Here is a 21,809-nt window from a genome sequence, read left to right on the forward strand (position 1 = left end):
GCTTGGCTCCGCTCCAGGCTACAAAGTTTCAATTGTAGAAGATAAATAAATCCCAGATACCAGGGCCTCCACTTGGGTCACCGGGGGGCGTGGCTGGCCTGCAAACCACCACAGGCTCCTTGCCCAGGCCACCCCATGCCCCAAGGGAACCCCCACCTTGATCCGGGACACCCTTCAGGGCAAACCAGCTGGCCCCCACCCATGCACCAGGCCTCTATCCTGTCTAATAAAAGAGTAATATGCAGATTGCCCATCACTCCAATACACAAGATGGCTGCCCCCATGTGGTCAAAGATCCTGCCCCCATGTGTACACAAGATGGCCACCACAAGATGGCCAGCAGGGAAGGGCAGTTGGGGGGGACCCAGGCCTGCAGGGGAGAGCAGTTGGGGGTGACCAGGCCTGCAGGGGAGGGCAGTTAGGGGCAAACACGCTGGCAGGGGAGCAGTTAGGCATCAATCAGGCTGGCAGGGGAGTGGTTAGGGGGTGATCAGGCTGGCAGGCAGAAGCGGTTAGGGGCAATCAGGAAGGCAGGCAGGCGAGCAGTTGAGATCCAGCAGTCCTGGATTGTGAGAGGGATGTCCCAGATTGGAGAGGGTGCAGGCTGGGTGCTGGGCTGAGGGACACCCCCAACCCCCGTGCACGAATTTTGTGCACCAGGCCTCTAGTAGTCAATAATATTGTAATAAATATGTATGGTTCCAGTTGTGTACTGAAAATATTAGGGGCAACGCTTTGTAGAGTATATGATTATCTAGCCATTATGCTGTACACTTGAAACTAATACAAAATAATACAAATATAAACTGTAAATGAAAAAAAATTTAAGGAAAAAGAGTGTCAATTGTGAATTATTTGAGAGTCATGAGATTTTAATAGTGCTATTTTGGAACCACATGGAACTCACAGACAATTTTAGATACCAGAGAGTTTATTTTCTCTGTTACTAAAGTATCCCAACAGTGAACGTGTCATAGGTACCCACAAAACATTAGTCTCACAATAAACTGTGAAAAAAATCTTAAACTTGTTTCAGTCCCAGAATTCGTGAATACAATTTTCAGTATCTAAGCTATCACAGCACCTTCATGCCACAATCTTCAGTATCTAAGTTATCACATCACCCTCATGCCACATTTATATCCACCTGTCTTATTACTTTCCTAACAACTCTAGGCCATGACATTATTTGTAGTTGATTTAAAAAAAAAAAATGAGTGTCTACAGCAGACCACACTCTCCTTGGCTCAGATCTTATGTGTTGAGGCAGTGGTCGGCAAACTCATTAGTCAACAGAGCCAAACATCAACAGTACAACAATTGAAATTTCTTTTGAGAGCCGAAAACTGACTTCTGCGCGTGGGCCACGAAATTTCAATCGCACTGTATATGCACGCCCGCATGTGATTTTTTGTGGAAGAACCACACTCAAGGGGCCAAAGAGCCGCATGTGGCTCACGAGCCGCAGTTTGCCGACCACTGTGTTGAGGAGAAAGAGGTGGGTTCATACATGACTACTCACTAATGCCCATAGTTCACTTTTTATGCTTACCAATTCTAAGAATCTTTGCTCCAGGGCTTTATACTCCAAAGAGTTTTTATTAAACAGATCTTCTGAAAACATCATGTTAGTCACTCGAAGGCTGAAGAAAACCAGCAATGCTCCTGTGGTCTGGGTATGATTTGAGTCACCTCTTTTTGTGGGGCGGGCCACAATAGCCATCTTTGTAGAGTGAACATTTGTAGACATTTCCACATAACTATCAACCTTGCCATTTTCTTCTGGGATTATCTCAGGCTGATAGTAATCTGTGCCTATCCGGTCCAGTTCTAATGAAATATCCTGTACACCCATAATTACTTCATCCTCCAGCAGGGTGGGGCTTGTGGTTGGAGGCAATTCGGTAGACTGTGTCATGGAAGATTTCAACCAGAGCTTGTCAATACTCTCTGGTACACTTGCCAATGTGTCTCCAGACAGTTTTCCTAGGGAAGAAGTTTTTGCCCAAACTACATCTGATTCTGGCAATATGGTCCACAAAGATTGCATATCTGGCTTCAGTGTTGAAATCTTGCTATCAAACTGTTCACGATTAAATGGCTCTGTAGTTTGTTCCATATCATCCTTCAGAAATGGTTCTACTTGATCTGGTTTACGAGTAGAATCAGAGATTGCTGTAGATGTCAGTAGAGGAGGTGTATTGGTAACTGAGTAATAATCAATGTCAGGTACCTCTGATGTGTGCTTGGAGAGAATCAGAGGTGCAGATTGAGTTGTGGTCTCTGCAGAGATGGGCACAGTAGGTCCGTCAAGGGGCTCTTCCTCTGCAAAGTGTGTGGATCTATCAAAATGCCCATATTTTGAGTGCTCAATACTTCGGTCTGTGGAATCTATTTTGTCACCTACAACTAGTTTCTCATCTACACTCTCAATCGGCAAAAGTGAATCCTCATCTCCCAGCCATGATTTGGTCAGTGGTTCAATGCTCTTCTCTAATGAGGTATCGCTCCATGGCCAAGTAATCCCACTCACCTTTTCCCCAGACCCTGAACCTAAGCCACTCTCAAATATGAACTCTTTTTCCATGGATGTGTCTGGCATCAAAGTGCTCACTTCTAATTGGCCTTTAACTTTGGAGGCCGAAGGGTCCAGGCCAGAAGGTGTAGTTACTTCCTGAGCAAGGAGATCTAATGTGACAGAGGAGACCAGATATGGTGAGGATGTCAAAGACACTGCAGAATCTTCCTTAGACGGTATTGTTTCTTCTGGTACAGGATGAGTTAATGTACTTGAGGGCAAAGGATCACCTGAAAAAGAATCTTCTGACCCTTCGACTTTGGTTAATCCTGAAAACAAAGTTTTCCATTAATTAATCTATAGTGTTACTAAAATATATTCCCAGTCCTGCAAATAAAACCAGCTTCCTGTTTCTTCCCATTAGATTAGTAAGGACAGTTGCTGACTTTTACTTTGCTAGATCCAGCAAACAACAGGACAATATGATTATGTTTTGTGGTGTGGTACAATCACTCATGAATATACCTTTCCTTGAGAACAACAAGATATAGGCTATTGAAATAATTCATCTTTAAACACTTGATTTTGATTTTACTCATGGAAATAAAAAACTGCTGATAACCACGTTGACAATAAACACTGAATCTAGTGAAAACTTAGGGAGAGAATTCCCTAGGAAATGTTATCTTTACACTTCCATTTCCTTGTTATGTTTATTGTCCATCATCTCTCAGGTTCACTTAATGTTCAAAATCCTGGATTCATTGTTTATATCTTTGTTCATCTTCCTTTTTCTCAAGTATACTCCAGGCCTGAGTCACATTGATTTCTCCTTTCCTTCACAACATCTAAATCATCTACTTGATTTCATTCCTTAATCTCTGCTATAACTTCCTTAGCTCAGGTTCTCCCTCCCAAATGAAGCCTAACGCAAGCTAAAAGTCTCTACAATTAGTCCTATTAAAAGCTACTGGGATAATCTTCTTTGATGCTCTTTGTTTACCACTCCAATAATCAAATACATAAAATAGTTATCTAATAGTAATTTAATTATATATTTTAATGGGACTTTCAAAATATCGATTAATTGATCCCTACCCCAGTCTACCAAGTTCATTTCCATTCCAACCAATTATATCTGATTGTTCCCTTTCTCACACAATTTTCCCAAGACATTTCCTCCTAATCCACACAAGCATGCTTTTCTATTAACCCCAGTCTCTTCCTCTCCTCAAAACCCTGTCATCTACACACTAAAGTAAAGAAATATGAACAGGAAGTAGAATTTCTCACCGTCTTCTAATAAGTAAGATCCAGAAGTCCTTTCCTCAGAAGCCACAGGCAAGCCAGTCGGCAGCACTGCTGGGGTGACAGAATGAAGAGTCAAGCTGCTAACCCCTAAAACCTCTGGGGAAGGATGGAGGCCCACCTTCGAGGGAAAGTCTAATTTGGGTGTAGACACTAAATCACCCAAAGGTCTTTCCGACCAGAGTTCCCTGCCAGTGGCTGAGGGAGAACCAGAGCTGAAATCAGGTGGTGAGATACTGCTGGTGGTGGAGTCATCAGCTGAGGGCCATGCAGCTTGAAGGGTAATATCCTAAGGGGGAGAAAAAGGCTAAATCATATCATAGATAAAAAGAAACACATAAAAATGATTCTAAATACCACCTATCTTTCCAAATTCCCAGGTTTCCTAGGGATAAGAAGGCAATGTAATATTGGGGGGAAGGGAGACAAACAGATCTGTAATCAAATCCCAATTCACCACTTACTAGTTGCAAAATCTAGAGAAAAACCATGTGTCTCTTGAATCTCACCTGGAAAGTGGGGATAGATAAGATAACATATTTAAAAGATTCCAAACAAAGTGAGTTTGTGGAAGAAAATATTATTTTTCTTGCTTTAGATAATTAATTCCTTTTCCTCTATCTTAGCTTAAATACTTTAAATTCATAGAAGTTACTACTATCTGTAATTTGTTGTCAAAGACCTAACACATTTCCTACAGCAGAAAAGAACAATTAGCAATGTTATTCATCATTCTGAGATATTTAATTAAGGTCTTTGTTTTGATGAGAAATGCCACCACATCAACATGAGATCAGGTTACTTCAAACAAATCGTAACATCTGTGACATGGGATCACACTTACAAAATACAATTTTTCTCTTCCCGGTGACTTTTTACTAATGTAATACTAATCTTATATTCAAATTCAGCTCCAGGAATAGAAAAGTAGACAGAAACACAATCCCTGTTTAATCTTATGAAGATCAGTCTATGTAAAAAAGTTTACCAGTGATGCTGACAGGCACAATGGCCATGACACTTGGTGGGAGTTTCTATGTTTTCATCTGTGCTGGGTTATGAAGTGCCATATGCATAGAATTCATAAAATATTTACTGGGTGAAACATGAAAAATAGAAAAGAACAATCATTCTCTAAATAGCATTAAAATCACACAGAAATTTTTTGTTTTTATTGATTTTTAGAGAGAGAGAAAGGGAGAGGGATACAGAGAAACATGGATGAGAGAGAGGCATCATCTATCAGCTGCCTCCTGCACACGTCCTACTGGGGATCAATCTCACAACTCTGGGCATGTGACCTGACCAGGACCTCTTGGTTCTTGGGTTGACTCTCAACTACTGAGTCACACTGGCTGGGCACATGGAAATTTTTTAAAAACACCAATGCCCAGGCCCCACATTCCAGACATTCTAACTTAATTGAACTTGATAATTTTTAAAACTCCCAAGTAGAGAATACAGCCTGGCAGACACCCACGAGCCTCAGAAGCTTTTTAAACAAAAGCACACAATTTTAAGGTGACTAACTACAGTTCAATCCATGGCCATTAAATGAAACAGAACCTACTGGTCTATGGAGAGATTCAACCCAATGTCAAGACCTAATTAGTCCTTTATGTTTTGCCTACACTATCTCCCCTTTTCTTTCCACCCAGGGTCTGTGTGAGGAATCTTTAGACAGCATACTCTCCCAATCACAAGGAAAGGAACATAGGCAAGAAATCACTTGGCATGTCCTAATTTAACCCTTCTTCCAGTGACAAATGAACTGGAGAGATAGCAACAGTAGATTATGGGGTATATGTAGAAATACCCTCTGTTTCATCTACAATTTCTAAACTGAAAGCACTCTGTCAAGTAAACTAACTTTCTTTGTGGAAAGACACCATCACTTCCTACCTTGTCCATGCTACTTTAATTAGATCCTTTGTTAAGTGTGTCACCATGCTGGTTATTCTTTATTTGCCACCACCATAGATCCTCCTCTTCTCTGCTCTCTGCACTGGAAGGCTAACCCCCACTAACTTCATCATTCCTGCTCCCTCACCATCTGCCTTCTGTTTGAGTTTTCCCATTTAGAAGCACAAGCAGAAGATCAAAGGACAGGAAGAATGAGACGTTGGGGTGTTTCTTCCCTGCTCCCCGCCAAGCCTCAATACTGTGTCTCTAGCAGTAGCTGCATCCCTCCACAGCTGCAGCTCCAGCTCTCCCTGGGCTCTGGTAACAGCACTCCCCGCTCCCTTGCCCTATAATCAAGTGGCTGGTAATGGCTTCTCACTGTTAGCCTCTGCATATGTCAACATCCCTTTCTTTCTGCCTTAATCCTGCATACACTACCATCTGGGTGACTCTGTAACTACTGAGACCCTGGCTGAGCCATGTTTTGTAGTCCAGTGCATTTTAAAAACCCATAAAATTTTGAGTCATTTCCATCAAAAGGTGACTACAGTTGACCCTTGAACAATGTGGGCATTAGGGGCACTGACCCCACTTTCCCACATAGTGAAAAAGTCTGCATTTTTACTCCCCAAAGCTTAACTACTAATAGGCTGCTGTTGACCAGAAGCCTTACTGATAACATAAACAGTTGATTAACACATATTTTGTGACCCAGCAATTCCACTTCTGGGAATATATCTGAAGAAACCCAAAATACTAATTTGAAAGAATATATAAACCCCTATAATCGTTGCAACATTATTTACAAAAGCCAAGATATGGAAGCAGCCCAAGTGTCCATCAGTAGATGAGTGTAAACAAGCTGTGGCACATTTCCACAATGGAATACTACTGGGCTATAAATAAGAAGGATCTCTTACCCTTTGTGACAGCATGGATGGACCTGGGGAGCATTATGCTAAGTGAAATAAGCCAGTCAGAGAAAGACAAGTACCTTATGATTTCACTCATATGTGGAATCTAATGAACAAAATGAACTAGAAAGAAAAATAGATAGCAGGCTAACTGCTGTCAGGGTTGGAGGGACTGGCTGGGGCGGGAGAGGGGAAGGATTGAGCAAAAAAGAAAAAAAAGAGAGGGGAAAAAAACTCAATGACAAGGACAACAGTGTGATGATTGCCAGGGCAGGGGGAGAGGCAAGAGGAGGTGGAAAGGGGTATAGAGTAGATAAATGGCAAAGGAAGGAGACCTGACTTGGGGTGGTGAACACACAATACAGTGTACAGATTGTGTTGTGTAATTGTGTACTTGAAACCTGTATAATTTTGTTAACCAGTGCCAACCCAATAAATTCAATAAAAAGGAAAATAAATAAAAATAAATCTTAAAAAATGAAGATAATGGCTGAAAACTTCCAAAATCTACAGAGAAATTTGACCATCTAAGTTCACAAAGCTCATAGGACCCAAGATAAATTTAATTTCAAAATATCTTCTCTAAGGCACATTACAATAAAACTGCCAAAATAAAAAAAAAAAAAAGAATCTTAAAAACAGCAAGAGAAAAATAGCTTATCAGGTATAAGAGGTATCAGTGGATTTCTCAGCAGAAACCTTATGAGGCAGGAGAGAGTAGGATATATTCAAATTGCTGGGGGAAAAGATGTGCCAACCAAGAATACTTTATCCAGCAAAATTGTCCTACAGAAATAAAGGAGAGATAAAGATATTCCTAGACAAAGAAAATCTGAGGGAGTTCATCACCACTAGATCTGCCTTACAAGAAATTCTAAAATAAGTTCTTCAACCTGCAATGAAAAGATGCTAATAAGTAACATAAAAATATACAACATAGCCCTGGTTGGTGTGCTCAGTGGTTAGAGCATCGGCCCACACACCAAAGGATTCCCTATTAAGGACACATACCTGGGTTGCAGGTTCCATCCTTGGCCCATTCAGGGGGCATGTGAAAGGCAACTAATCGATGTGTGTCTCACATTGATATCCCTCTTTCTCTCTCTCCCTCCCTCCTTCCCTTCCTTCCAGTCTCTCTAAAAGTCAATGGAAAAAAATATTCTGTGGTGATAATTAACAAAAAACAAAAGAAAGAAAGAAAGAAAGAAAGAAAGAAAGAAAGAAAGAAAGAAGAAAGAAAGAAAGAAAGAAAGAAGATCTAGAAAGAAAACAACATACTGGTAAAGGTAAGTATATAATTGTGTGTAATATTGTTTGTTAACCACTTAACTTTAGTAAAAAGATCAAACAAAATTATTAAAAAATAACTATAGCCACAGTAATTTATTAAAGGACACATACGGAAGGGAACCAATCAATGTTTCTCTCTCACATCAAAATCTCTCTCACTCTCTCAATCTCTCTCTCTCTCTCTCCTCTCTCTCTCTCTCTCTTCCTTTCTCTCTAAAAATAAATCAATTAAGAATATATCCTCGGGTGAAGACCAAAAAAAAAGGTAAATTGTGACATCAAAAGCATAAAAGGTGGGGGGGAGTAAAAAAGTAAACTTTTCATAGACTTTTGTAGTATAACCTGTTTTATGTAAGCCTCATGGTAACCACAAATCAAAATACATAAAAAATAAAGAGAAGGAAATCGAAGCTTACAAAAATTTATCAATTCACAAAGGAAGACACCAACAGAACTAGAAAGGAACAAAGGAACTACAAAACAGCCAGAAAACAATAAGATGACATTAGTACATTCTATACTATTAATCTTACTCCAAATGTAAATGGATTAAATTCTTTAGTCAAAAGGCAAAGACTGTTTGGGTGGATGTTTTTTAAAGACCCAACTATATGTTGTCTACAAGAGACTTACTTCAGCTTTAAGGATATATATAGGCTCAAAGTGAGGGATAATGTGCACATCAAAGTGCACACCAAAAAAAAGAACAGGGATGCCTTTACTTATATCAGCCAAAATAAACTTTAATTCAAAAACTATAACAAGAGACAAAAAGGCCATTTTATAATGATAAGAGGGTCAATTTATCAAGAAGATGTAGCAATCATACACACACACACACACACACACACACACACTAGTGCCCGGTGCACAAAATTTGTGCATGGGGGGAGGGGTGTCCCTCAGCCCGGCCTGCACCCTCTCCAATCTGAGACCCCTCAAAGGATGTCCTACTGCCAGTTTACAGGGATTGGGCCTAAACTGGCAGTCGGACATCCCTCTTGCAATCCGGGACTGCTGGCTCCTAACTACTCACCTGCCTGCCTGCCTGATTGCCCCTAACTACTCTGCCTGCCAGCCTGCTCACCCGCAACTGCCCCCCACCGCTGGCCTGCTTGCCCCCAAATGCCCCCCCTACCAGCCTTATCACCCCCAACTGCCCCCATGCCAGTGTGCTTGCCCCCAACTGCCCCCCTGCTGGCCTGCTCGCCCCCACCTTACCTCCCCACTGGCCTGCTCGCCCTCAACTTCCCCCCTGCTGCCTGCTCACTCCAAACTCCCCCCCCCCGCTGTCCTGATCACCCCCAACTGCCCCTCCCCACTGGTCTGATCACCCTCAACAGCCCCCCCACAACTGGTCTGATCACCTACAACTGCCGTCCCATCCTGGCCTGATCACCCACAACTGCCCTCCCCTCTTGGCCTCTAACCGCCTCTACCTCGGCCCCGCCACCATGGCTTTGTCCAGAAGAACATCCGGAAGGTCTCCCAATCTAATTAGCATATTACCCTTTTATTAGTATAGATAGAGGACTGGTGAATGGGTGGGGGCTGACTGGTTTGCCCTGAAGGGTGTCCCGGATCAGGGTGGGGGTTCCCTTGGGGCATGGGGCAGCCTGAGTGAGGGGCCTGTGGTGGTTTGCAGGCCAGCCATGCCCCCATAGGGTGAGGGTCCCCACTGGGGTGGCGTGGCCAGCCTGGGTGAGGGACTGATGGCTGTTTGCAGGCTGGCCATGCCCCCCAGCGGGGACCCTCACCCCATGGGGGTATGGTCAGCCTGGGTAAGGGGGCTGAGGGCGGCAGAGGCCAGGGCAGGTGGGAAGCTTGGCTTTCTCCATTGCTGGGGGCAACCCAAGCCTCCTGCTCACTCCAGCTCCGTGGCTGCCGCCATCTTTGTTGGGTTAACCCTTTGCACTCGCTTGCTTTTTTCTCAATTCCTTTATTCTAATGCTAACCCTGTCGAGTCATACTCGACATCCGAGTGCAAAAGGTTAATTTGCATACTTGCTCCTGATTGGCTGGTGGGCATAGCGGAGGGATGGTCAATTTGCATGTTTCTCTTTTAATAGTGTAGATATATATATCCAACATTGTAGCACTTCAATATATTAAGCAACTATTAGCAGACCTGAAAGGGTAAACAGACAATACAATGATATTAAGGACTTTAATACCTCACTTTCAACAATGGGTAGATCATCTAGGGAGAAAGTCAATAAGGAAATTTGGGACTTGAACTATACTTTAGAGTAGACCAAATAAAGCAAACACAATAAATAAGGACAGAAATAAATAACATCTTAGTAGCCACAGCTAAGTTTTTAAGGGAGTTGTGGCAAGGTAATGGAAAAAAAAAAACAAAAAAAACAGGATAGGTACTCAATAAAAAGCTATCTATATATATAAAAGCTCAGCGACCTGAACCGCAGAATGACCAGAATGACCAGTGGCTATGACGCACGCCAACCAGCCAGATCCAGGCTCCAATCAGCCCCCATCCCTGGTCGGCCCAGCCCCTGATCAGCCCCCAGCTGGCCAACCGCCTGCTACCCCTCACCTCCACCAGCCCAGCCCAATGGGCCCCCATCGGGGCAAGCTAGCCAGACCCAACCCCTGCACGAATTCGTGCACCGGGCCTCTAGTTTGAAAATAATCATGTAAAAGCAATTACTTTCCATAAAAGTTGTATTTTTCTAATTACACTTCTGGCAAACATTTGCCACTGTGAAATATATTTATTTTTATTCTTTATTTAAATTATAATGTATTTTTTCCTAAATAGCTATTAAGCTTTTTGGAAATTTTATTCTATTTAAACCACTTTAATAAGAAGAATTTTCTCCTTTGACCTTATAAACTGCCAAGAATATTCATTCTTAAGTGCACATGGAACATTCTCTAGAATAGAGCATATGTTAGGTCATAGCAAATTTTAAAGTCTAAGCAAATTTTAAAAAGTTGAAATCATACCAAGTATCTTCTCCAACCACAATGGCATGAAACTAGAAATTAGTAACAGGAGAAAAACAGGAAAATTCACCAATATGTGGGAATTAAACAACACATTCTTGAACAACCAAGGAAGCAAAAAAGAAATCAAAGGGAATTTTAAACTTCCTGAAACAAACAGAAAAAAAATAGAAACACAAGATAGTAAAACTTATGGGATGCATCAAAAGCAATTCTAGGAGAGAAGTATAGTAATAAATGTCTACTATAAGAAAAAAGGAAGATCTCAAATAAACAATTAACTTTATACCTTCAGGAACTAGAAAAAGAAGAACTAACTAAGCCCAAAGTTAGCAGAAAGAAAAATATATCAAAGAGCAGAGCAGAAAAGTAATAGAAACGAAGAGCCAGTCTTTTGGAAAAATAAATAAATTAAATAAATAAATAAAAAATAATAAATAAAATAATTGAAAGATCTTAACTAGACTCAAAAAGAAAAGATTCAAGTTAATAAAATCAAAAATGAAAAAGGAGACATTGCTACTGATACCACAGTTATACAGAAGATCATAACAGACTATTATAAACAAACATATGCCAATAAATTGGTGAACCCTTAAGAAACATAAATTCCTAGACACATACAACCTATCAAGACTGAATTATAAAGAATTAGAAAATATAGCCCTAGCTGGTTTGGCTTAGTGGATAGAGCATTGGTCTGCAGACTGAAGGGTCCCAGATTCTATTCCAGTCAAGGGCACATGCCCGGGTTGCGTGCTCGATCCCCAGTAGGGAGGATGCAGGAGGCAGCTGATCAATGATTCTCTCTCATCATTGATGTTTCTCTCTCCTTTCCTCTCTGAAATCAATAAAAATATATATATTTAAAAAATTTAATAAGTAAATAAGCAATTGGGCTGGTTTACCGCTGAATGCAGGCCCTTTGTAAAAAAAATAAATTAAAATAGAAAATAGAAACAGACCAATTACTAGTAAAGAGTTTAAATCAATAACAAAACAAAGGAAAGCCCAGAACCAGAGGTTTCACCAGTGAACTCTACCAAATATTTAAAGAAGAATTAATGTCAATCCTTCTTAAACTTTACCCAAAAAATTGAACAGGAGACGATACTCCCAAACTCATTTTAAAAAGCCAGCATTACCCTGATTAAAAAAAAAAAACCATACAAAGACACTACAAGAAAAGAAAACTATAAGCCAATATGCATAGAACAACAAAAATGTGTTTATCATATATACTATCTATAATAATAAAAGTGTAATATGCTAATTAGACCAGACAAAGCCATGGCTGCGGGGCCAAGGCAGAGGTGATTAGGGGTGATCAGGCAGGCAGGCAGTGATCAGGCAGGCAGGCCAGCAGTTAGGGGCATCAGGCAGGCAGAGTGGTTAGGGATGTAGGGGCAATCAGGCAGGCAGGCAGGTGAGCGGTTAGGAGCCAGTGGTCCTGGATTGCGAGAGGGATGGGGGGGACATCCCCCGAGGGGTCCCAGATTGCGAGAGGGTGCAGGCCGTGCTGAGGGACCCCTCCCCCTCCCGCACGTATTTCGTGCACCAGGCCTCTAGTACATTATAATAAAAATAATAAATGTGATATACCACATTAGTAGGATGAAAGATAAAAGATTATATGATCATCTCTATATATGCTGAAAAAGCATTTGACAAAGTAAAAAATCTTTTCATGATAAGAAAAACTCTCAACAAACTTGTTAAATTGTATGTACAAACTTATAGTTACAAGATGAGTAAGTTCTGGGTATCCAATGTACAACATGGTGACTATAGTTATGTGTTATATACTTGAAAATTGCCTACAGAGTAAATCTTAAATGTTCTCACCCCCCAAAAAAGAAAGTAATTATGTGATGGAGGGGTAAACTAACCCTATTGTGGTAAGCATTTCACAATAAACATCAAATCTTCACACTGTCACCTTAAATTTATACAATATCATGTATTGACTATATCTCAATAAAGCTGGCGGGTGGGAGGATGACCAGATGGAGAGAGTAAGAATTCAATTTCTGATAAATAAAAAGACAACAAATTGAAGTCCACAATGTGGAAGAAAACAAAATACAGTAGGTCCTCGGGTTACGTCGGAGATTTGTTCCTATGGCACAAGGTAACACGATTTTCGCCGTAAGTCGGAACCCACCTGCATAAGCACCTATGTCACTCACATGGAGCACGTACACAGCAGTAATGAAGTGAAACAGTAAAACAAATTTTAAAGAAAGATAACAATTCCTGACCTTTACTTGTGGTAAATAAATAATAAAAAACATAAAGCACATATGTACATACATTGAAATGACGGAACTTTTTTTTTATAAATAAATGGGAGATGGCGACGTAACCACAAAACGATGTGCGTGGAGTCTGACGTAACCCGAGGGCTGTCTGTAAGTAGCAATACCAGCTTTTCTCTTGCCAGAGGCTCAGGTACTTTATACTCTAGTAAGGCCATCCTTTGGTTTATAAACACCTTACTAGTATGTTGGAAAGGGGGCCTGCACATGTACATATGCATGAACATAAAGTACCAAGTTTTATACTAGGAGGACTCTTAAGAATCATATACAGGCAGTCCTCGGGTTACATCGGACTCGACATACGTCATTTCGTGGTTACGTTGCCATCTCCCATTTATTTATTAAAAAAAAAAAATCAGTCATTTTGACGTATGTACATATGTGCTTTATGGTTTTTATTATTTATTTACCACAAGTAAAGGTCAGGAATTGTTATCTTTCTTTTAAATTTTTTGTACTGTTTCACTTCATTTCTGCTGTGTATGTGCTCCATGTGAGTGAGTAGGTGCTTATGTAGGTGGGCTCTGACTTGCGGTGAAAATCGTGTTGCTTGTGCCGTAGGAACGGATCTCCGACATAACCCGAGGACCTACTGTAGTCCATCCTTGACTATTAAAAATAAGGAACTGAGCTTCATAAAAGTGAAATGCCTATGGTCACAAAAAATAAAGAAAAAACCAGAACTAGATTGTGAGTTTCAAGAGGTCTCAATCCCAGTGCTTTGCCCACTGTATCTGACTATTCACAGAGAGATATAGACAAGTGCATCTACCCAGATGGCGAAAGGATTCCCAGAGGAGGAACTAGAACCCACTGGCTGGGCAGTTCACTCTCATTCCAGCTGGCACATGTGCACAGGTGAACACGGGGTGGGGAGAAACCATTTTTAATATTGAATTGTCTGCTATGTTGAACATGGAGACTGTTTGTATAAAAGAAAAGTTTTTCCTTCCCCCATTTCTTCTTCTGGTATCTAAAGCCATATATGCATTCAGGGAAAAGTAAAAAGGCCATTTGCTCAATACCAAGTTCTGTTTCTCAAAAAAGTAGTTATGATGATGAGAGTCATACCATACCAGGGAATTCACTTTTTCTCCTCTTAATTATCTAAAATCACATCTAGAGATGTGTTAAAGCCACTCATGCTTCCAGCAGAGTTAGGTATATTTAGATCCTTGCATATTCTAAATCTGCATTTTCAAAATTCCGAGTAAGATGCCTTAAGCCCTTTAACCTGTACTCAAGAAATTGAGTTTTATCAAACAGAGCCTATGACGTGACACATGTTAGGAGAGCAGCTGAATTATCAACGAAAAAGAAATCCTCAAGCAATAAATAGATTTCTATAAACAAAATGGCTTTTCATCTCATAAAAATTAAAAGTAAAACAATACACAACATCTTCAATAAAAGCTGTCACAAGTAAGCTGTCACAAGTAATAAAATGTGGAAGTAAACAACTCAACTTTTTAAATAAAGAAGAATGGCTATCTATTCCAAATAAGTACGCTTTCTCCAAAAAAACAACATGGCATGGCAGTGAATCTCTCTCATACATTTTGAAAGGTGAACACATACATGCCAGGAATAGCACTTCATTTATTTTTATGTGGATAAATGCCCCCACAGTAACAAATTCAACTCATGAATTCTTCTTTTAGTTCCATGTAGTATATTAACAAGTTTAATATTATATTGGCCAGTTTCACTTCTGCTAATGCCAATTGAAAAGCCTGCTACTGCTATGGAAAGCATACTGTGCAGTGATTTTCCAATTCAGACTGCCAAATATATCAAATTCAATATCCCAACACTCTTACCTTTAAAATAATTTCTAAAAATCAAATTTGGTAAAAAATTAATTAATTAATTAAATTTAAAATCTCATTAACAGTTTGCCAAAGAGAAAACCAGAAAAAAGAAGCAATAACCAGACATTTCTAATTAATTTTTTTCATGTTTTATTACCATCTATTAATACTTTTTCCTCAAATTGTTAATGAATACCATACAGTTATCACTATTCAAAAAAATAAGAGTTGGTGTAAATGCAAACTGAACCACATGCCAGGTAACACAAATAAGCCCCAGTAGGCAGTGCTGCCATCATTAAAGGGGCAGCCCCTTCCAGCCAACCTCTAGCCACTTTCTGCCACAAGGAAATATGAAATTAACGAACCAGATATTCCTGGCCTTTAAAAGAAGTTAGAAATCTGCATTTCTATGCAAAAATCTCCTGGTTTTTTTAAATTTGGGGTGTGTGGTTTGCTTTTTGGTTTGTTTGGGTTTTTTTGCCCCAAAGTACATGCCTATATCTGAATCAAGCAGCTGGTCTCTGGTTTGCAACCCCTGGCTTATACAGAAGTTCCTGTCTTTATACTATCCTATACAATAAAACCCTAATATGCAAATCAACTGAACGGTGGAACAACCAGTCGCTTTGATGCACACTGACCACCAGGGGGCAGACGCTCTATGCAGGAGCTGCCCCCTAGTAGTCAGTGCGCTCCCACAGGGGGAGTGCCCCTCAGCCAGAAGCCAGGCTCACAGCTGATGAGCACAGTGGCGGTGGCGGAAGCCTCTCCTGCCTCTGGTGCAGGTGAGTGGTAAGGAGCGAGGGGTCCCGGACTGTGAGAGGGATCCCAGCAGGCGGACATCCTCTGAGGGTCCCGAACTGCAAGAGGGTGCAGGCCAGGCTGAGGACCCCCCGCCCAGTGCACGAATTTCGTGCACCAGGCCTCTAGTCTAAAATATCACTGCAGATCTCCTGTGTTTAGAGAAGCCCGAGATGGATGTGATTAGCAGAAACGAAGACTCGTGTACCATGTTCACAGTGACTCACCACTCCCCGCCACTGCACCCTGGAGGGACTTCCAGGATGACGTCACTTTATTTGTGTAGAAGTCCCTCTACTACTGCCAGACTGGAAACTTCCTGTAGGCAAGGCCACACCTTATTCATCCCAGTTTTCTCAGCACTTGGCACATTAAAAGCACAAAATAAACAAATTTGAAAGAATGAAGAAATGAATAAATAAGCACCAAGTGAATGTAATATCTGATGCCAATCCCCGGGGAAGGGCGTCTTCATCCCGTGTCTATGTGATAATAGAAGATCATGTGCTCGCCCTGGCTGGTGTGCCCAGTGATTAGAGAGTCAGCCTGTGTACCAAAGGGTCTTGGGTTCAATTCCGGATCAAGGGCATGTGCCTGGGTTGCAGATTTGATCTGGCCCCAGTCAACCAATCCATGTAGCTCTCTCACATCTATGTTCCCCTCTCTCGCTCTCTCTCTCTCTCTCTCTCTCCTCCTCCTTCTCGCCCTTCCACTCTAAAAATCCGTGAAAAAAAAATATCCGTGGATGAGGATTAACCACAAAAGAAAAGACCATGTGCTCATTTTAGACAGGTGAGTCTCTAGTGCGGTTGTGATTGGGCTGTTGTCATGGTTGTTTCCAATGCACCTGAGGAAGCCACTTGCTTTTCTCCTGGATGCCTCCCTATAGAGTGGCAAGGGGAGGCTCGGAGGGGGTAGAGGCGTGCCCAGGGGCGTTGGGTGGTAAGAACAAAAAGGAAAGTTCATTATGTGCTGTTTCTGTACAAATCCTGCTGTTTTTAGTCCAAGTTAAAAGGAGGCCTGATTTAGAGTCCCTGTCACTTGTCAGCTGGCCAATATTTTTACTCTTCCTTCTCTCCTTTCCATACACATATTGCTCTATACGTTGTGGAGTCTAAACTATTTCTTCAACCCAACCCTTGGAACAAAAATCTATACTCTATACCCATGTACATCACTTTATAGTCTTGACTATAAAAACTATTTCTGTGTAACTTTTAGAGAGCAACTCAGTGGGCATTAGAGCTTAATTATAACCAAACAAGTATGAACCATACATAAGTTTTCTTCCCTGTGTGGAGCTTGGCAATGCCAAAGGTGTGGATTTCATTTAAGCGCTGCAGAAAGTTTACATTTTCTACCCAATACTTGGGACCCATGAGCTGACAACTAAGAATAATGTCCCAGGGATGATGTAAGAGAATACTTGGGAAATCCGTGATGCCAAAGTAAGCAGGGGAGTGTGCAAAGAAGAGAAGAAGCTTGAGGGCCTGGTTCTAGGCATATAATGTAGAAACACACTTACCAGAATAGACGGTGGGGTTGCCGGGAGACTTGCACTTTGGGGGTTCCAAACCAGGTCTTCCGCGGGGGGGAGAAAAACTCCTCTCACTGAAGAAAAACAATATTCAAGAACATTTTTAATTGATTTTAGGGACAAAAATTTTAGAGACACTATTGTACTTGAGGTTTAGGGACAACTGAACACCAAGTTCTTCCTTTCTACAGTTTAGATTTGGGCAGAACAGATAAGGGAGACTTGCTTAGAAAATGCTTGCTCCTTTATTCAGATATTTTACTTACATTAGCACCATCTGTCTGAATTATGAGACTCTAGCATAAAATAAATGTTCTTCCCATTATTACAGTTAGGACACTCTTATGTTATTTCCTTTTCTTTCTGACGCAGTTTTTACTCTTTTCAAGATTCCTATGAAGCAGTAGTTTTTAAAATTAATTTTTTTCCATTTTAATAAGAAAGTTGAACTGAAGCTCCAACTCATTTGATTGATGCTAACAAAAGAGAAAATTAAGCAAAACATTTCCTTTCTGGCAGAAAGTACCTTTGAAAAATGGACTAGGACACCAGAGAGTTTATCACTATACCAATATTAAAGAGAGTAGATTGTATAATTCAATTCAACAAAAATTTACTGAGCCCTTACTAGTTATTACAGACTTTGATGAAGTGAAGGCTATAAATATTAATAAGGCTAAGTTTCTCCTGTGGAAGTATTTCATATGTCAGAGATAAGTACATGAGGGATACACACACACACACACACAACACACACACACACACAATATCCTATATAATAAAAGCCTAATATGTAAATTGTCCCCTCAGGCAGTCATTCGACCAGAAGATTGGGAATTCGACCACTCACTATGACATGCGCTGACCAGCAGGGGGCGGCACGGAACACGGCGGGCGTCAGCAATGCAGCGCTGGCAGTGGGGAGCAGTGGAGACACGGCCAGTCCCAATAGGCCCCGACAAGAGCGAGACCACTGCGGGATGGTGGAGCAGGTGGAGCAGGCCAAAACGGGTGCGAGCGGGGGCCCGATTGCCCTACAGACAGCGACCAGCTGCGGCGGCAGGGGGAAGGGCCGTCACCCAGCTCCCAAGAGCTGAGGGAGCCAGGCAGGGGCCCTGGCCCCGATCAACCTCCCCACAGGCAGGATGGTGGAGCAGGTGAGGGGGTGGTGCCAGGCCAAGGCGGGGCGCCAGCTGGGGCTGCAAGGCTGGGGATGTAAGCTGGGGCCCAATCTCCGCAGGTCACCCCGAGGGAACCCCACCTGTGCACGAATTCATGCACCGGGCCTCTGGTATTTATATATATATAAATTAATTTTCCCGAAATGGGAGAGGGAATCAATAAACTAAAAGAAGGGTTTTCCAGGAGGGTGAGCTGGTTTATGAACCAAAAACAGAAGCAGAACCTCTCATTATTTTCCTGTTCTTACTAGCCTGACATAAAGGAATTAATCAGAAGCCAAAAATCCTACTTGGTTTAAGTATTTTCCAAAACCCTTTTTCAGTTTGTATACAGTTATCTTGTCTTCTATGGACAACAAGCTCTAGGAAATCAAGATGAACATATCTTATGAGATGATGACCAAGTTACCTAGGAAGCTATGCCATTTAGAACTCAGAAGTTGTCATGACAATAGAAATAGATTTTAGGGACAAAATTCTGAGTAATTGAAATGTACATCTACAGTGGCTGCCCCAGTCTGCATCCCACCAGCAAGAAAACAATATGAAGTTTCCTCAAAAAAATATAAATGGAACCCCCATTTGACCCAGTAATCCCTCTTCTATGACTATATCCCAAGAAATCAGAAACACCCATCAGAAAGGATATATGCACCCCTATGTTCATAGCAGCACAATTTACAATAGCTAAGATTTGGAAACAGCCTAAGTGCCCATCAGCAGATGAGTGGATTAAAAAACTGTGGTACATCTACACAATGGACTACTATGCCACTATAAAAAAAAAAGGAACCTTTACATTTGCAACAGCATAAATGTAACTGGAGAGCATTATGCTAAGTGAAATAAACCAGTTGGAGAAAGATAAATATCACATGATCTCACTCATATGTGGGATATAATGATCAACATAAACTGATAATCAAAAATAGATCCAGAGACAAATGGCAGGGGAGGGGGTGGTTAGAGATCAACCAAAGGACTTGTATGCATACATATTAGCATAACCAATGGACACAGACACTGGGGCAGTGGGGGCTTGCCCTAAGGGGTGGGAGTGAAAGAGGGTTTAGTGGAGGGGAAAGGAGGCTTATGTAATACTTTAAACCAGTGGTCGGCAAACTCATTAGTCAACAGAGCCAAATATCAACAGTACAACGATTAAAATTTCTTTTGAGAGCCAAATTTTTTAAACTTAAACTTCTTCTAACGTCACTTCTTCAAAATAGACTCGCCCAGGCCGTGGTATTTTGTGGAAGAGCCACACTCAAGGGGCCAAGGAGCCGCATGTGGCTCGCGAGCTACAGTTTGCCGACCACGGCTTTAAACAATAAAAAAAAAAAAAAAAAAAAAAAAAATTAAAAAAAAGATAAAATGTTCAGCTATTATATTTGTCCCCATTGAAGAATGTAGGTTCTCAGCCCTAGCCAGTTTAGCTCAGTGGATATAGCATCGGCCTGCAGCCCAGGTTCGATTCCTGTCAAGGGCATGTACCTTGGTTGCAGACTCCTCCTCCACCCGAGCCCTGCTCTGGTCTCATGCAGGAGGCAACCAATCGATGTGTTTCTCTCACATCAGTATTTCTCTCTGTCTTCCCTCTCTCATACACTCACTCTAAAAATCAATGGGGGGATAAGGACACATATGCAATACCTTAATCATAAAGAAATTTTTTTCAAAAATAAAAATAAATAAATAAATATCAATGGAAAAATATCCTCAGGTGAGGATTAAAAAAAAAAAAAAAAAAAAAAAGTCCTATGTTACCCAAATGAAGTCAAAGCTACTCTGTGGCTCTGTCTCAGCACACTGTTACATTAAAGAGACATCAGTTCAGCAGCCTATTTTTTCAATTATTTTATTGAAAAGGAATTCAAACTTTTAGCTTAGTCCAGTGATGGCAAACCTATGACATGCGTGTAAGCACTGACACGCGTAGCCATTTCTGATGACACGTGGCCGCTGAGGCAGCCACATGCCGAGGATGAAACATTTGCTGCTCCTGAGGATGAAACATTTGTGAAATAATGTTTTTTCCTCAAAGTGACACACTACCCGAGTTATGCTCAGTTTTTTGGCGAAGTTTGACACACCAAGCTCAAAAGGTTGCCCATCACTGGCTTAGTCCCTCAAAAAATATGTTTTGTTTTGGTTTTTATTGATTTGAGAGAGAGAGGAAGGGAGAGAGAGAAAGAGAGAAACATTGATCTGTTGTTCCATTTATTTATGCATTGATGCTAACAATGAAGAAAATTATGCAAAACTATTTCCTTTATGGCAGAAAGTACCTTTAAAAAATGGGTTGCTTCTTGTATGCACCCTTATCAGGATCAAATCTGCAACCTTGGCATATGGGAACAATGCTCTAACCAATTGAGTTACCCAGTCAGGGCAAAAAATATCTTATTTAGGAAGTAAGGAATCTACACTAATAAAAGAGAAACATGCAAATTAACCATCAGTCCACTACACCCACAAGCCACACCCACAAGCCAATCAGGAGCGAGTATGCAAATTAACCCAACCAAGATGGCGGCCGGCCACAGAGCTGGAGCAAGCAGGAGGCTTGGGTTGCCCCGGCAATGGAGGAAGCCAAGCTTCCCACCCGCCCTGGCCAGCCCTGGCCTCCGCTCAAGGCTACAAAGTTTCAATTATAGAAGATAAATAAATTCCAACAAAAATGGTGGTGGCCATGGAGCTGCAGCTGAGCAGGAGGCTTGGGTTGCCCCTGGTGATGGAGGAAGCCAAGCTTCCTGACCTGGCCAGCCCTGGCCTCCGCTCAAGGCTACAAAGTTTCAATTATAGAAGCTAAATAAATCCTAGATACTTGCTTCCAGCCGGCCCTGGCCTCCGCTCAAGGAGGTGCTGGAAAAAAAAGAAAAAAAAGAAAAATGGAGGGGCTGAGACCTTGGGTAGCTGGGGGGTGATCAGGCCAGGATGGGATGGCAGGGGCTGTTGGGGGTAAGCAGACCAGCAGGGGGGCCAGTTGGGGGTGAGCAGGCCATCAGTGGGGGTCAGTTGGAGGTGATCAGGACAATGAGGGGGGGCAGTTTGGAGTGAGCAAGCCAGCAGGGGGGCAGTTGGGGGTGAGCAGGCTGGCACGGGGGGCAGTTGGGAGTGATCTGGCTGGCAGGGGGGCATTTGGGGGCGAGCAGGCCGACAGGCAGAGTGGTTAGGGGCAATCAGGCAGGCAGGCAGGCAGGTGAGCGGCTGGAGCCAGCAGTCCCGGATTGTGAGAGGGATGTCTGACTGA

At 41.8% G+C, this 21,809-nt stretch overlaps 1 protein-coding gene across 1 annotated transcript in view; it reads right to left on the reverse strand.

Annotated features, from left to right (window-relative positions):
• Window positions 1-21,809, reverse strand: part of IMPG2 (interphotoreceptor matrix proteoglycan 2) — a 98,599-nt gene that overhangs the window by 12,147 nt on the left and 64,643 nt on the right. The window contains exons 11-13 of the mRNA XM_054712260.1: window positions 17,364-17,449; window positions 3,812-4,115; window positions 1,553-2,847 (exon numbers count right to left, since the gene is read on the reverse strand). Coding sequence (XP_054568235.1) covers window positions 1,553-2,847; window positions 3,812-4,115; window positions 17,364-17,449 — 1,685 coding nt within the window. The remainder of the gene's footprint in view (window positions 1-1,552; window positions 2,848-3,811; window positions 4,116-17,363; window positions 17,450-21,809) is intronic.

Source organism: Eptesicus fuscus, chromosome 3, assembly GCF_027574615.1.
Source record: "Eptesicus fuscus isolate TK198812 chromosome 3, DD_ASM_mEF_20220401, whole genome shotgun sequence".
NCBI classification, from domain to species: Eukaryota; Metazoa; Chordata; class Mammalia; order Chiroptera; family Vespertilionidae; genus Eptesicus; species Eptesicus fuscus.